Source organism: Acomys russatus, chromosome 1 (assembly GCF_903995435.1).
Source record: "Acomys russatus chromosome 1, mAcoRus1.1, whole genome shotgun sequence".
NCBI classification, from domain to species: Eukaryota; Metazoa; Chordata; class Mammalia; order Rodentia; family Muridae; genus Acomys; species Acomys russatus.
In genome coordinates this window covers 112,957,445-112,974,252 of record NC_067137.1, presented here as the reverse complement: position 1 = coordinate 112,974,252, position 16,808 = coordinate 112,957,445, and the positions used below count along the sequence as shown (strand labels likewise).

The window sequence follows — 16,808 nt, the reverse complement described above, 5'->3', positions numbered from 1 at the left end:
TCCTTCAGCGGCATGCCCAGAGGCTTGTTTCTGCGCTATGGCAGGAAGCCGATGGGGGTGGTTACCTAGCATTGGTACCCAGGCCCTGGCACTGCAGACTCAGAGAAGCAAGGCTTAGAAAGTGTTTGAGGTTGTCCTTGATGAGTTGTTGAAGGAGATGCAGTATGTGGGACGCTGAACCCCTCTTTGGACTTACAGCCTCTTGGCAGGGACCTGGCACCCCTATTTCTGCCAGTGGGTTTTGGGGGGAGGAATACAGAGAGAATAGGGTCTTTGGGAGCCCAGTGCAGAGGCATGAGGCCTGCAGGGTAATACAGTAGGATAGTGTCAGCCGGCTGAAGTCCTGATGGCTCCTGGAGGGCTCAGAGAGGCCAAGGCAAGGGAGCAAAAGCATGGAGAATGGCCATCCTTCTGAGGACAGTACCAGCCTTCTTGAAGACAGAGAAGTGAAAGGCTGGAGATTCAGACTTCTAAGAAATGGACAGGCCCAGGAAACAGGACCTAGGAATGGAGTCGGGGTAAGCAAAGTGGCTTTGAAAACCTTTATATAGAATTGTTCATATACAGAAAAGAAAACATGGTGGCGTGGCTCAGCTCATCCTAAAGAAAAAACAGACCCATGTAAGCACCCCAGACAAAACCTAGGGTGATACCAGCCTTCCTCGTGCTCTGCTGTATATAGTCTGTCATCGCTTGCCCTGGAAGGCCTGCCCTGCCCTCAGAGCTGTTCGCTCTGCCTCCACACAGTGATGCAGATTTCTGCACAGTGCTGCAGGGGATCGCAAGCTGTTCGTTCCTTTTTAAAGACTAATTGTATTTATTCTTTAGCAGTTTAATCTGCACATACACTGTATCTTCATCCTATCCACCCGGCTCCCCCTCCCACTGAACCATCACCAACATGTCCCTGCGTTCACACCCTCTTATTGTGGTTGCTGGAATCTGCTGAGTGGTTAGTGCCGCCCACATGGGAATGGGTGCAGGTTGTCCACTGGGACACAGGCAGCCTACCAGAGGCCATGCCCCAAAGTAAAGCATGACACCCCATACCCCAGCAGCCTTCAACTGCCAGCAGCTCCTCAGACAGGGACGAGGTCTCATGAGCCCCTCCCTCATCCAACCTATAGTATTAACTGGCTCCGTTTTATGCAGGTAACAGCAGTTGTACCAGCTGTGCACCAGCTGTGTCACATTGTAGCACCCTATGGCTCTTACAGAGAGCATGTGATGGCTGACTTCTTAGCCTTAAATGCAACATTGATATTGTTCCCCTGTGGTGGCTTGAATAAAAATGTCCACTACAGGCTCCTGTACTTTGACCAGTTTAAGCCTCTGTTGCAAATCTCTTCTGGGGCTGTTTGTTCTTGCTACTATAGAACATTCTGTCCAGTGGACAGCTCCTGTGCTGGGGATCAAATTCAGGGCTTTTCACACAGTAGGCAAGGGTCCTACCACTGAGCTACCCCTATCCCTCCGTTTTACTTTTGTGGATAGCTTCTTCTTCTCCTTCTTTTCCTTCTTCTTCTCCTCCTCCTCCTAGATTTATTTATTTTTTGTATATGAAGGTTCTATCTGCATGTACACCTGCATGCCAGAAGAGGGCATCAGATCCTAGTATAGATGGTTGTGAGCCACCATGTGAGTGGTTATTGGGAATTGAACTCAGGACCTCTGGAAGAGCAGACAGTGCCATCTCTCCGGCTTCTGATTTGGATTGATGACAGGTGATACTCCGCGTGTGTCCCTTAGAGGCAGCATCTTGCTCTTCCGGGAGGCAGGAGTCATGGCTGGGTCAGACATGGCATCTGTTCTCAGCCTTACCAAATCCCTACCCCTGGTTTTCCCAGATTCACAGAGCACACAGTAGATGGGAGCCCCACCCTCACCTACACTTGGTAGTCTCTGTGAAAACAATGCAGGCTCAAGTGTATTAGGCAGAATTGGTCTGTACCATGAAGAGGGAACACCATCCTGTGAGGTTCCTGTTGGGGGAAATTGAGAGTGCAGCCAGGTCTACGTACCTTACAGAGTTGGGGTGGCACCCAGGGTCTGCCCCAAGCAGCACTCAGAACCCTGGCTCTCCTGGCTGTGCCATAGGGCCTCGTGGACAGGTGTCAACAGGATGTACGGGAACACTGTACCTTCAGTCACCGGCTGTCGGAGCTGCGGCAGTGGGTCACCATGACCACACAGACGCTGGAGTCACACCAAGGGGATGTGCAACCATGGGGTGCCAAGTCCCAAGAGGCTGGCCTTGAGGTAAGATGCTGACTCATTCTCCCACCTGCATTCCCCTAAAGCATTCCGGATGACTCTCATACTGGGGCACAGAGATGTCCCCCAAACCAGTCTCTCACATGTGTATCTGTTCATCCACGTGTCCCACAGAGGCTGCTGTCTGAGATTCCAGAGAAAGAGGTCCAGCTCTCCCTGCTCCAAGCACAGGGTCAGCTTGTGATGAAGAAGTCTTCCCCAGAAGGGGCTGCCATGGTCCAGGAGGAGCTGAAGAAGCTGACGGAGTCTTGGCATGCCCTGCGGCTGCTAGAGGAGAACATGCTGAGGTGAGGGCCTTGCTTGCTCCCCACTTTGTCTCAGACATTGCCTCCCCACCACCAGGCAAGGTGCCAGGAACCTGGGGTACCCCCACGTCTGACCCACTCAGTGAGTCTGATAGAGTTCCAAGGATCTGAGGTCATCCCTCACTAGGGAGTTGGCCTCCAGCCTGTTCCTGACTGAGCTTGCTTCTTTATCTGCATCAAAAGGTGTCTGTACCTTCCTGGTTTGGTAAGGTGGGTTTAAAAATAAGAAACAGAGTGAGCATGCCTAGGAAGTGTTCTGATGGCCCCCCAAAAGGTGGCTGCTAAGTCATTGTCAAGAGGGAAGCCCACAAGTCCCCTGTTGTTCTTGGTACCCTGGTGTGTTGCTTCTCCTGCGGCCTGATGGATGCTCATCACATGGCTGTCTTGAATAAGTGCCTTTATCATCCCAGTCTCATCAGAAGCCAACAGCTGCAGAGGACGGAGGTGGACACGGGGAAGAAGCTGGTTTTCACCAACAACATCCCAAAGGCCGGTTTTGTCATCAACCCTCGGGACCCCATTCCCAGGAGACGGCATGGGGTGAGTCTGTCTCGTGGGCTTTGAAAGAAAGGACACATCCGGTGTCACGGGAGGAGGTAGGGGTCTCCAGCACAGCTACCTCCTTGGCCTGGACTGCGTGTTTAGCTCACAGGATATATTTACTTTCTTGGGTCTTGCCCCTGATGGGACCTCAGGAAAAAAAAAATTAATTGCTGGAGGATGGAGGGTCTTGGGGTCCAGAGGTTCCAGGTCACACCAGAAGGTCAGGAACACCCAGGACAAAATTGGCCCTCATTTCTCTGAGCCCCTGCAGCAGCCCATGTGGGGAGAGGACTGGGGTTAAAAACTTACTGCTGACTCCAGATTGCAAACAAACCAGAGGTGCAGGTCCTGACCCAGTAGCCCAATACTGCACTGTTAACAAGTCCTAGGCACATAGTTTGTCCTGCTGCATTCTGGGACAGCTAGGCTGGATGCTATACCCAGGTCTGGGGTGAGGGAGCCTTTCTAGTGATGGTGAAATCTCAGCTGCACCCTCAGGTCTGAACAGGACAGGGAGAGAAGGGAAGGCGTTTGTCTTAGTTACTTTTCTGTTGCCATGACCAAGGTAACTCATAAAAGAAAACATTTGTTGTGGGTTCACAGTTCTGGAGGCTTAGAGTCCATGACCATCATGGCAGGGAGCATGGCGGCAGCAAGCTGGCATGATGCCGGAGCAGTAGCTGTGCGTTGACATCTTCATCCACAAGCATGAGTCAGAGAGAGCCAACAGGGAATGGCGTGAGCTTTTAAAACCTCAAAGCCCATCCCCATTGATAGATACACTTTCTCCAATGAAGCCACACTCCTAATCCTTCCCACATATTTCTACAAACTGGGAAACAAGCATTCCAGCATATGAGCTTATAGAGACATATTCAAACAGCCACAGCTGTGTTCTCAGTAAAGGACATGGTATATACAGAGACCATGACGGAGCTTAAGTTCAAGATGCTGACATGCAGCTTCAGGCTGCAGCAGGGAGGGGGAGGGGGAGGAGGGAAGGAGGGAGGCAGCTCTGTAGAACTGGAACCTAGTGCTCTCCAGCCACATCAGGGAAGAGTGAGGCACCACCAGTGGACAAGGAGTGGTTTAGCTGGACTGGCTTTCATTTCACTTTGTGCAGGTCTCCACAAGAATGGAGGAAAATGGCCACTGGGTAGGCAACCTGGTTAAGGATGGTGATGATTTCTTGGGCTCCAGAAAAATGATGGTGAAGGATGTTCTTGGCTCCTAAATGTGAATTAACGGAGAACTGTTCATCTCTCTGAGCCTCTCCCATCCCCTCCAGGTCCCTTCTGTGTTAGTGGGGCCCGCAGGACACATGGCCAGCAGGCCCTTTTCACATCTCCTTCCATGCTTTCCTGCAGGCAAACCTAGTGGAAGAAGGTGACCAGCATGAAGACCACGCCCAGCGCCTGAGGGACTTTGAACAGTGGCTACAGGCAGAAAACTCCAAGCTACTTAGACTCACCACAGTAAAAACAGTCACCTCCAAGGACTTGAGGACCAGAGGGAGGGAGCTGCAGGTCTGTTTCAAGGAATGATCCTTAATGTGGTTCACGCCACCAGGAGTTTCTCAGATAGAGGGATTCATATGTAATGCTCGTACATGAGCCATCCTGAGTCTAAGTAATGTTTTTTTTTAAATTTTTTTCTTGGCTTAAATAGTTTAGAATTAACTTTTCCTTGCATCTGTCCAACCATGAAACCACCAATGATCCATTTATCCATGTATCCATCCATCCCACTTTATATTTCTCTATTATTTCGAAAAATAATGAGCACTTGATTGCAGTATCAGTTAGCTGCCCCTGTATCGCAAACCGCCCTGATACGTGAGGTACTTAAAACAACAGCTATTATTTAACCCACAGTTTTGACATTTGCTGATTTGAGCTCAGCCTGGTTTCTGCTCGTTCTGGAGTCCAAGACACATCTTCTGGGCAACTTTATCCTTTGTCAGATAGGTGGCTGTGGTGGAGGGCTGGACGTTGGTAGATATAAACTTGACATGGACCATACACGTCTCATTCTCGAGTGGGATAGCCCAGACTGCTCCAGGTGGCTGCAGAGTGTGAGGGAGCATGTGGGAACAGGCAAGGCCCTTGGCTGCCTAGACTAAGAACTACATTGCTAGTGTCACATGCTAGTGTCATATGGTTTTTTTCTGTGTTGTGTGGCACAGAGAAAGTCAGCAGGCCATCCCAGATTCAAGGAGAAGGAAAAGAGACTGCACCGCCTGGTGTGAAGGTATTGGTGGGGGTGGGGAACCGGACCCTTGTATTTGGTCTTCCACAGCTCCCCTCTCCTTCCGGCTACCTGGTTAGTCACTATCTTTGTGATAGCTTTGAAGAAGCAGAGGGGATCTAAAAGAGGCCTTTTTGTGATGTTATCAGTCCCACCCTCGAGGGTCGTTAATCTTACCCTTGGGCCAGGTCATCTCTCTCAGAGATCCTATCTCCCAGTACAGTCAACATGAGTTTAGGAAGGGACAGTCACCAAACCCTTCTCCAATCCACTTCCTGGATGTTTCTGTCCCCTCTGCACCTGCTGTTGACCTGCTTGTGGCAGCAGCTTCCTACTTGGCCTCCCATCTGGTGGACCCTCTCCCAGGTCGTGGCTGCTCCTGCAGGCGTTCATACCTAAGTCATGGTACACAGCCTCCCTCATCACGCCCACTCCACCTCCCCCCTTCTGTATTTGTATGAAATATCAGTCGTGTGTTAGGGTCCAAATTTCTACTTTTTACCCTGCTTGGCAATCATTTGGACTGCGTCTGTGGTGTAAGGTCTTTATGGAATATATCTGACCAGATCTCTTAAAATATTACCTCTGCCTTGATATCTTTTTCTCCTTTTCTCAAACGTCATTGAAATCTACATTCCCTCCCCCCACTTTGTATTTTTGTCTGTTTCTTTTGTGTACTTTCACCCTTGACTCAGAGTGTTGAATTCTGAATTTTTTTTTTTTTCTGCCTCGTCTTCCACTTGACTAGTTCACTTTTTAGCTGTGTCTAATTTGCTGTCATATATGTCTACTAAGGTCTTAACTCGGTTATCATGAACTTCTATTCGGTTCTGTTTGGTGTGGTTGGTTACGGTCTCTGGCTTCCATCACACCCTTGACGAAATGTTCAGGCTCGTCTTTTAACTCTTCAAACTGTAACCCACCGTAATTGCACTGCCTACTAATTCTCTTATCTCTGGGCATTTAGGAATATTTCTGTTATATATTTTTGCTTCTCGTTCTTTATGTCATGTATTGTTCTTGTAGGCAAAAATGTATAGAAGACTAGTTTGGAACTTAGGATAATCTCTTTCTCCAGAGATGATCTTGTTTGCTATTGACAAAAAGTGGGGGCTTCTATGATTCCAGGACAACTGAGTCCAAGTTCAAGGCTTGTAGTTTCTTAGATCACTAAGATGATCTGGGGCCTACGCTACAAGGGCACTCAAGGCCCAGATTCATTTACGGCTCCCTTTACTCTGAGAATAAGTCTGCAGCCATCTCATCCAACAAAGGGATGACGTATAAGCCTTTCCTGAGCCCAGGCTTCTATTTTCATCACCTTTACCCTTGAGAGGCTGCAGGGAAAAAAAAAAAAAAAAAAAAGGAAAAGAAAAAAAAAAAAAAAAAAAAAAAAGATCTGTTTTCAAAGCTGGTATTGCCACTCCCGCTTGGCAAAAGTTCTAAGAGGAAAAGGAAGTCTGGACAGAGGCCTCACTTCTCAGGGCTCTTGGCCATCCCTGGGCCTTCTGTGCTGGTTTCATTTTGTTTGCTGTGCTTTGGATCGAACCCAGGGCCTTAGACAAGCGAGGCAAGTGCTTTGCCATGGAGCGGTACTTTCACCCTCTTTCCTCAGCTCTGTCCTGATTACTCTCCCCTGTCTGTTAGTCCACATGTTGCACTGTGTTCTCGGCACATGGCCCATCCTGCGGATGGAACTCACCTCACAGCAAATCTTTCCACCTCCCCGCCCTCTACTTCAGTCATATAAAAAAGTGACTTCTTGTCCAGCCTGCCCTGAGGTGGCTTCTGAGCAGCTTAGCCGGGGCTGAAAGCTGGCCTCGAAGCCTAGGCTCTAGCCTGTAGATGCCCCCTCCACCCCACACTGCAGCACCTCTCAGGCCTCCCAGGAAGAGGAAGCATCACCCTAGGGGGGCACTGTGGTCTACTTAGAAAAAGTCTACCCAACTCATCATCAACTCTGCCGGCCTTAGAAATGCCAGCGGAGTGGCATGCTTCACGGTAATCCCTTTATGCTGGTGACTGCCATGACGAACGTCTCATGGTCCCTCCCGGCATGTCAGCGTTGGAAGTAACCACTGTGGTCCATCAGCAGTCGCACTGCCCTTTCACATGTTGGGAGCTCTCTAACATTCTGGATGCATGGATGAAGGCTGGAAAGATGGCTCAGTGGTTAAGAACATTTGCAGCTTTCACAGAGGTCCTGGGTTCAGTTCTCAGCATCCACATGGGAACTCACAGCCATCTACAACTCCAGTTCTAAGAGATCTGACACCCTCTTTTCTTTTTGTTTTTGTTTTTGTTTTTCGAGACAGGGTTTCTCTGTGTAGCCTTGGCCCTCCCACACTCACTTTGTAGAATAGGATAGCCTCTGCCTTGAGTGCTGGGATTAAAGATGTGCACCACCATGCCTAGCTCTGACATCCTCTTCTGATCTCTGCAGGCACCAGGCAAAACCTATGGTTCACACTGATGCATACAGGCAAAATGCTCATACATATAAACTTTTGTTTATTATTTTTGTTTTTTTTAAGACAGGGTTTCTCTGTGTGTATTGTTGGCTGTCCTGGACTCACTTTGCAGACCAGGCTGGCCTCACAGAGATCTACCTGCCCCTGCCTCCCAAGTGCTGGGATTAAAGGTGTGCACCACCACTGCCCGGCTAACCAAATTTTAAAATAATATTTATTTGTTTTATGTGTCTGAGTGTTTTACCTGCATGTGTGCCTGTGTACCACCTGTATGCCTGGTGCCCTTGGAGACCAGAAGTGGGCATCAGATTCCTTGGGACTAGAGTTAAAAATAGTTATAAGCCAACATTTGGGTGCTGAGAATTGGACCCAGGTCCTCCCAAGAGCAACCTCTTAACCACTGACCCATCTCTCTAGCCCCACAAAACATTAAACAAACAAACAACATTTCCATGGATGAGAGTCTTCTGTTACTGGTCCTGTCCACATCTCCCAGCATACCTCAGGTGGTGCTTGACTAGCCCACCCCTTCCAGCCAGGTGGGGTTCTTGAGCCATTGGGTAGCTGTGGCATGACACTGCCTTCTCTCTCAGGAGCTGGAGGCTCGCATCCCAGAGGGCCAGCATCTCTTCGAGAACCTGCTTCGTCTCAGGCCAGCAAGAGACCCCTCCAATGAGCTGGAAGGTCTTCGCTACCGTTGGATGCTGTACAAATCTAAACTCAAAGACTCTGGCCACCTGCTGGTAGGTGCTGGGGGTAGAGGTTGGGGGCCCCAGGAGGCAACCGTGTCTTGGGGAGACAGAGCTGGATCTATGTGTTTTCACTCCTGTGCATCCATATTCCAGGCCATTGTAACAACTCAAAGGAAGAGAGGGACACTCCTGGGTCTCAGGCTTTTGACTTACATAATATTATTTGTCTATCTCACTCAGTGAGGCTAGAGTCCTAGGAATAAGGGCAGCGGTTCTTGCTTAGTACATAAGGATCTCTTACTCCCCGCCCCCCCCCCCCAAGTCACAGTTTTATGTCATTTCCCATTTGGTCCTAGAACTACCTTCTGCTGGAATAGCTGCACCTCAGCCTCCAGAGGGGATAGCTGACCCCCACCCCTAACCCCGATGGTAAAAGCTTGGCTCACGGAGCTCTTCACTGTCAGAGACAACATTCTGTGACACCCCTGGGGTGTGGTGCTGCCATCGGGGCGCATGGGTTGCAGCTCCTCTCTCCCTCTGACGGTGATATAGCGCTTTTATCTCCTGGACTATGCAAACCACTGGTAATGACAGCCTTTGTTTAAGCGCTATGGCCTCCTAACACGCCCATGTAGGACAGGGGCATCCTTCCCTCCAGGCTGATGACAAAAGTGAGACAATGAAGTTGGAAGTAGGTAAGATGGCCTTCTAGGGCTCCCCCTTCAGGCCCCAGAACCCAGAATCCACAGCTTGGGGCACTCCAGGCTTTTCTGGCCCTGCAACTGCCACATTGGCCACTAGGTGTCAGCATAGTCCAACCCATACAGACCACATCCCTAGCCCTGGCCAAGCCCATCCAGACAGTGCCACCTGGCTCTGAAGTGTGTTAAAAAGCTCATTAAATGGAGTCCCCTGCTGGCGCAGGCCATCCAGATGACCGGCAGTTTGACGGAAATACTCCCCTGACAAAATGAATATTCTGTTACGGGTTCTGCTCGGGTTTAAGTTTTACGCGCCTAGCTGATTTTTACTCTGTCTCTTCCCCCTTCCCTAAAATAACAGACGCAGAGTTCTCCCGGGGAGCTGACTGCATTCCAGAAGGTAAGCGTCTGCCATCTGCTCCACACAGCTAGAGGGCAGAGAATGTGCAATGTGGAAGGCCTGTGATTCTGGGGCAGGGTGTCTGGGTTTTCTAGAATGTTCCATACAATCTGGAGAGTATGGGCAGAGGAATCAATTTGTTTTGTGATGGGTTGGGCCCCTGAGGTATGTGTTCTAAGGAAGCCCCAGGCTTGGGGAGGGACTGACAAGCGTGTGTAGATGACTTAGCCTTGACACAACACGTGGAAGAGGGATTCTGGACTTGTCACCCAGACCCAGGGCACTCTGGAGAGTGACTGAATGCTGCTCTGGTTACACGTGTGATGGCAGGTGCAAACCAGGACTGACCCAGGAGCCTGGACTATTCGGGACAAATTGGATCGTGTTGCCTCTTTGGCCCCTGGGGGTACATTAGAAAGGGGTAGTGGAGCCCTTTGCTCTACCAGGCACACTTCCACTGATGCCCACTGTGATGCTCTGGCTCTCCCTATGCCATTCACAGCTAAAGTGGGAGCGGTACCTGTTCCTGCACTCTAGCTGGCATTCCCACTGCCCAGTCTCTGTGTGCCAGGTCTAGCACTTAGCCATCTCAGCTCCCTTCCCAGGGTTGTGCCCCAAAACCCAGAGAACAACCTTGAGAAGGGATTTGCTTTGGCCCAGGATTTCAGAGAATGCGGCCATGGTATCCAGGACTCCTGTGCTTGGGCAGTATGTCCCAGGATGCTGGGAGCCTGTGACCCAGAATGGCTGTCCACTCACTTCCTGACCAACCAGGAAGGAAGGGAGAGGGTAGGAAAGGGAGGAGGGAGAGAGAGGCAAGGGGGAGGGGAGGAAGAGGGAGAAGGAGAAATTGGGTACTGAGACCTGGTATAACCTTTGGCCAGCTAGGCCCCGACTCCCATAGTCTCTACTTCCCCACTCTCCACTTCCGAACCCCACATACACAGTGTAGATCACCAGCTAGGGACCAAACAGCCAAAACCATGAGACTATCAGGACATTTTCAATTTCAGCCAGGGCAGTTGTGGCTAGGGCATCTGATTGCGCCCTGCCATTGACACCAGGTAGCATTCTTTTTGTTGTTGTTTTTCAGTTTTGGAGGGTGTTTGTTTGTTTTGAGACAGGGTTTCTCTGAGTAGCCCTGGCTGTCCTGGACTCACTTTGTAGACCAAGCTGGTCTTGAACTCACAGAGAACTGCCTGCCTCTGCCTCCCTGAGTGCTGGGATTACAGGCATATGCCACCATGCCAGCTCCCAAGTAGCACTCTTAACTCAGCTCTAAGCCTGAGGCAAAAAAGATGTCTCAAAGAGCAGATGTGTCTACCAGGCATGTGGCTGCTGACTGGCATCAGCCCTCAGGCCTCAACATCCAATGCTTTAACCTGTCACAGGGTACCTTGGAGGCCTCCCAGGGTTTGGAGAGTGTCCCCAATCTTGACCTTTACTGTCCCCACTGTTGCTCTTGTTTTCTTGCCAAACATTGACCATAATGATATGAGCCCCCAGCACACTTGGATCAAAAGACCCGGGGTCACTTCAGAGCTCTCATCCCCCCAGAGTTTGCATCCCAAGTGTGGGCACCCTGGGTTCATTCCTGGCCTCTGGCAGCCTCAGGAGACCAAGGATGCACCCTGGGCTCTTCAATTAGCTTTGTGGCCTTGACAAATCACCTTGTCCTGGGGCCCCCTGCCCCCCATGTGTGAAATGGAAATATCAACATTGGGTTAGTTTGCTCCGTGAATTGATTTTGAGGACTTATGCAAGGCAGAGCATAATAAGGCAGATGTGTCCCCCAGGATTCTCCCTGGTTAGAATTATGTGACCGTCATGGAGTGCAGAGGCATCAGGAAAGAGGACCCCTGGTGAGAGATGGAAGTCTGCTTGTAGTTGGTCGGGAGTCCTCATGTGTGAAGCCTAGACCTGGTGATGAGGCGTGTCCAACATTTTGACACCAAGACATAACATTATATTCTACAAAGTTACAAAGAGTTTTTTTTTCTTAAAACAAAACAAAACAAAAAAAACCTTACAATGTTTTAAGTAAGTTTGTAGTTTTATGTTGGACAACATTCCTAGCTGTGACATGACACAGGTTGTGCCTCTGTCAGGAAGATTCTAAGAGTTAGCCACATCTGGGTCCCTGGTACAGTCATGGTGCCCACTGACTGTCTCTTAGCCATTCATTTATTTTGTCAGTATTGAGTCATTGATAGCTTTGTGCCAAATGCTGTTTAAGGTGCTCAGAATCCATCAATCAACAAGAGTGACAGTGTGCCATCCTAAAGCCTGTGTACCTGGCTGGGTGCAAGGTGGCGGGAACAGTATGTGGAGCTGGGGTTTGGTAGTCTCCAGGTCAGAGGTCTCTGAGGGGTAGGAGCCTGAAGGCTCATGGCCCTGAGGTTCACCAAATAGCCCTGTTGAGCTACAGCTAGGAAATGTCAGCCATTGTTCTGTTGAATAAACAATCTAGAAAGTTCTACATGCTCATCCACACTGACTCAAACGCACTTGCTCGGTGTTCAGAGACAACCTACAGGGTGACTTGCAAACCCAGATGGCTGTGTGCAGCCCTACTGAGATCCTGATCCATTGGCCTGGATAGTTCATGAATCTGTGTTCCTGATACATTCCCAGGTGTTGCTCACTCTTCTAGGTCAGGAACCATGTTTTGAGAACTGGTACTTTATGCTCTGGGTTCAAATCCAGGCTCAGTCATTGGTGTGTGTGTGTGTGTGTGTGTGTGTGTGTGTGACATTTGGGAAATAACTCGATTATGATCTTCCAACGAAGGAAATGAGTCCTCTAAACTAAAGCCAGGAAGTTTCTTTCTACCAATTGGCATGTTACAGAAGCTCTTAATTGTCATGTCTATGAGGGCCTCAGACACTCCCTACTTCCTTCAGGATCAGAAATAGCAGAGCCACAGAAGCTTTGTGTTAGTCAGCTTTCTGTTACTATTACAAAATGCTTGAGGAAATCAGCTTATGAAGAGGGAAAGATGATTTGGTTCACAACGTTTTAAGAGTTTCCCATCTGGGGTCATTTGTCCCTGTTGTTTTTGCCTGTAGTGAAGTACTGACTGGAGTTACAGTTGTAAGCTGCTGTGTGGGTGCTGGGAATTGAACCCAGTTCCTCTGCAAGAGCACACGGCACTCTTTGCTGCTGAGCCATCTGCAGCCCCGCCTATTAAGGATTTCCTTCCTCCAAATAGCGCAAGCCTGGGGAACAGTTCTTTAACTCAGTCTCTGTGGAATATTCAAGGCCCAAGTTCACAATTCTCATGTTGATGTTTAGCTGGTTAGGTATGTGCAAATATGACAGGGCTCCATACACACACACACACACACACACACACACACACACACACACACACACACACGCACGCACGCACACGCATACATTCACATGCATATATGTGCACACACATGCATGCACATGTGTACACATGCACACGCACGCACACGCAATGCACATGCACATACACACACATGTACACACACATACACATGAACATGCACACACAGAGGCCAGCCAGGTAGAACAGAAGTGCCTTCTGCAGAGGCTGTACTCTCACCAGCTTTAAAACATTCCATATACTATTTTCAGTTCACAGGGAAGAAAGACACCCTCTGTCGGGCTGAGGACTTATGTGTGCTTGGTTCTCTGCACGTCCTTGCTCTCTCCAGGCCTCAAGTCATCTACAGCTCCAGCTCCGTCAGCAACTTCAGCCTGTTTGTTTGCATAAACAGAATAATTATGATTTATTAAGTTTGTCCTGCCAATATGTTAGCCAGCTCGGTGCCAGCAGATGCTTGCCTGCAGCCCTCAGACACATAAATTGTGTTACTTTTTGGATGGTAGCGGGGCCTGGGCTGTGAGTGATCTCAAGCCCTTCTCTGAAAACAGTCTTTTCACTTGAGTCCTGGTCCGACTGGGGTTGCTCTTCTCCAGAGCAGGCTGGGTGGCTTACAGGGGCCAGGTGCAGGTGTTTCCTGGGCATGCACAGTGGGACCCTTAGTACACTGGGCACGCACACAGTGGGGCTCTTGGTACACAGACCACCTGTGGTGCCACCTGGGAGTGGCATTGGGTTTACCTGATTGCATTTCCGAGGTTTTAAGATTCATGATTTGTTTGTTTTTTACATTTTTTTTTCTCGCTGGAATTTAGATTTTTTTGTTCCAATCTAGTTCTCCCAGGCAGTGGTCAGGATTGCTTCCCCCTTCTCTCAGGGCATCTTCACCTAGGAATCTTGGGAGTCCAAATCTCTGCTGGTGACTGCAGTTTGTTCTGGTTTTCTTTGGGCTACGTTGTGGGGTACACAAGTAGCCCATCTGTTGGGGGAGTCCCTGCCTATGGCTCAAATTCTCCAGAAATAGCTTCTTTCTCCTCCCTTCAACCAGATGGGGAGCGCTCTGGCTCTTCTTCCTGGGAGGTCCTTATACTTGTGCCCTCATCCCCACCAAAGGCAGAACCCCCTCCCCTGCCCCCCCCCCCACCCTCGTGCAGCTTCTTTATGTGGGTTTTTCTCCTTCACTCCCTTTTCCTCCCTCTGTCCCTTCCCACAGAGGGACATAGCCCATAGCCCAGGCTAGCCTCAACTCCCATAGCCCAGGCTAGGCTCAGATTCATTATGTCTGTGAGGATGAAGGTCTACCTCCTAAGTGCTGTGTTATAGGTGGGCACTACCATACCCAGTTTACCCAGGGCTGGAGATCGAGGGCTTCATGCATGCTGGGCGAGCACTTCCCTACTGAGCCACAGCATCCCCCAGAAGCTTTGCAATCAACCCCAGCTCTTCTATGAAAACTTTTCAAGCATCCCAGCTCCTCTGTGAAAGCCCTCTTTCTTTCTTGGTTGCCTTTGAACATGTGCCTGGGTCAGGTGGCGCATTGCGATGTCAGACCTCAGAAGGCATTGGCTGGCCTCCCGTGATAGTGGATGGCTGTCACAGCTGAGGTTAAAACAAAAATCTCCAAGTGCCAGGTGCTGTGGAAACTCTCGACAGCCTCTCTTCCTCCTCCATCCTATGCACAGCAAGGCCATTGGGGGCTGGAGCATCGTGGAGTCATTGAATTTTCTGAGTCACCTGCACACAGCTCAGCAAGCAGCTCAAGTCAGCTTCTTCCCTGGTCACAGCTAAGTGCATAGCTGGGCTCCACTCAGCCACACTGTCTTTGACCCAGACTGGCCTCAAACCACACTTGAGGCTACCTTTCTTCCACACAGAACCTGCCTATCCGTCAGTACCCAGAGGGTGACCACAGACACACTCACTGCCCATGGTCTGTGGACACTTTCACTATCCCAATAGTCCACTCAGAACATCTGGGCTCCATTTGTCATGCGTGCACACAGGTACATACACAGACACACACACAGACACACACACACTGCGGTACACACAGGCACACACACACACACACACACACACACACACCACCCAAGGCCTTGCGCTCAACTCCTCACCTTGGCCATGAGCTTCCTAAATGCTTTCAACTGCTCTGGGAGACTGGTTGACCTCTGCCTGTTTTACACAGGAGGAAACTAAGGCCAATAGCCCTAGCTCAACTTCAGTCAACACTGTAAAACCCAGGCTCTCTTCAGCACTCTACACGGTGTATCCCATAATAAACCATGGCTAAAGATTACCACAAGGCACACTGGCCTCAGCAGTCCAACATGGGTCCCAGGTCAGCCACACAGCAGCTGGTAGGTGGCCACTCACCCACCCACCTTTGTGACTGTGTAGCTGACGGGAAGCTGTTCACTCCTACTACTGAGCATCTCTAGGGGGACATGGGACCACGTGGCTCTACCTAGCCCAAGAACAGATCAAAGCTTAAAGCCTGAAGTGGGGGTTCCATTGAGTATATTTGACTTTCTAAATCAAACCGTTATTAAGTTGGGGACTGTGTCCCCAAGGCAAGGATTTCTGTCACCACTGGCTGCTGGTGGCTGGTTTTCTTTTATTGGTATACTCTTCTTCCTTTTAAACCCCTGAATGGTTTAAGGAAGCTGCTGAGATCTTTGTGGCTGGCACAACTCAGTTGCATGTCTTGGTTGTCTCACCGCTGTGACAAAAATACCTTAAAAAAGCAGCTCAGGGAGGAGGTTGGAGGTACCATGGCATCATGGTGGCTGGTCACACTGGGTTGTCAGTCCTGAAGCAGAAAGAGATGGATGTTGGTCCTCAAATCACTTTCTCCTTTTCGTTCAGCTCAGGATCGCAGCCCATGAGATGGCACCACCCACTGCTAGGTGGTGTGTGCCCACCTCACCCCAATCCAGACCTTTCTCTCATAGACATGCTCAGAGGTTCGTTTCCATAGGGATTCTAGATTGACACTCAGGACTAGGCGTCAAGCCCCGTTCCACAGTGCACTGGGGTCACAGTTTATCCAGCGTGTCCTCCTGCCCCACTCCTCCTGAGCCTCCCAGTCACTCACAGTGCCTCTTGTTATCTTGTGTCCTTTCACAGAGTAGGCGGCAGAAGCCGAGGTGGAGTCCCTGCTCTCTCCTACGGAAAGCTTGCCGCGTGGCGCTGCCCTTACAGCTGCTGCTGCTGCTCTTCCTGCTCCTGCTCTTCCTGCTGCCAGCTGGCGAGGAGGAGCGCACCTGCGCCCTGGCCAACAACTTCGCCCGCTCCTTCACACTCATGCTTCGTTACAACGGCCCCCCGCCCACCTAGCCCGCTGGGACACACAGGTGACCTTCTGCAGGCCCCCTGAGGCTGGCTGCTGGGGGAAGCTGGATGATAGCTGACCAGACCCCTTCCCCCAGAGCGACCTCAGTCCAAATGCTGCATCTGTTCCCAGAACAAACTTGCCTTTTCTATGATGTCATTTCTGTCTATTTATACTAAATGCGTACTATGCGTGGTTAGGGAATATGTACAGAATTTTTACATGCCTTGTATGTACATGCCAAGTGTGGATAACTTCAGACACGGTGTCTCCTTGTGCCTAGGGAAGTCCCAGCTATGTGTTTCTCTAGTGGGATTTGTGGCACTTGTGCCTTAGCATTGTGTCATCCCTGGATGGCAGGAAAAATCATATTTTACTTTTTTGACAACCTGTCACCCAGAAATCCAAATGTTAGTGAAGAAGCCTCCAAGCGGTGAACATAGCTGAATGGAATCAGAGCCCCGGGACTCTTGTGCATGTGGCTTGTTT

At 50.0% G+C, this 16,808-nt stretch overlaps 1 protein-coding gene across 2 annotated transcripts in view; it reads left to right on the top strand.

Annotated features, from left to right (window-relative positions):
* Nucleotides 1–16,640, top strand: part of Syne3 (spectrin repeat containing nuclear envelope family member 3) — an 80,117-nt gene extending 63,477 nt beyond the window's left edge. For both annotated transcript variants that reach the window (XM_051150979.1, XM_051150988.1), the window contains 7 exons: nt 2,098–2,259; nt 2,389–2,561; nt 2,990–3,119; nt 4,490–4,648; nt 8,434–8,583; nt 9,595–9,633; nt 16,115–16,640. In XM_051150979.1, the coding sequence (XP_051006936.1) occupies nt 2,098–2,259; nt 2,389–2,561; nt 2,990–3,119; nt 4,490–4,648; nt 8,434–8,583; nt 9,595–9,633; nt 16,115–16,324 (1,023 nt within the window). In that variant the 3' untranslated portion in view covers nt 16,325–16,640. The remainder of the gene's footprint in view (nt 1–2,097; nt 2,260–2,388; nt 2,562–2,989; nt 3,120–4,489; nt 4,649–8,433; nt 8,584–9,594; nt 9,634–16,114) is intronic.
* The last annotated feature ends 168 nt before the right edge of the window (nt 16,641–16,808 follow it).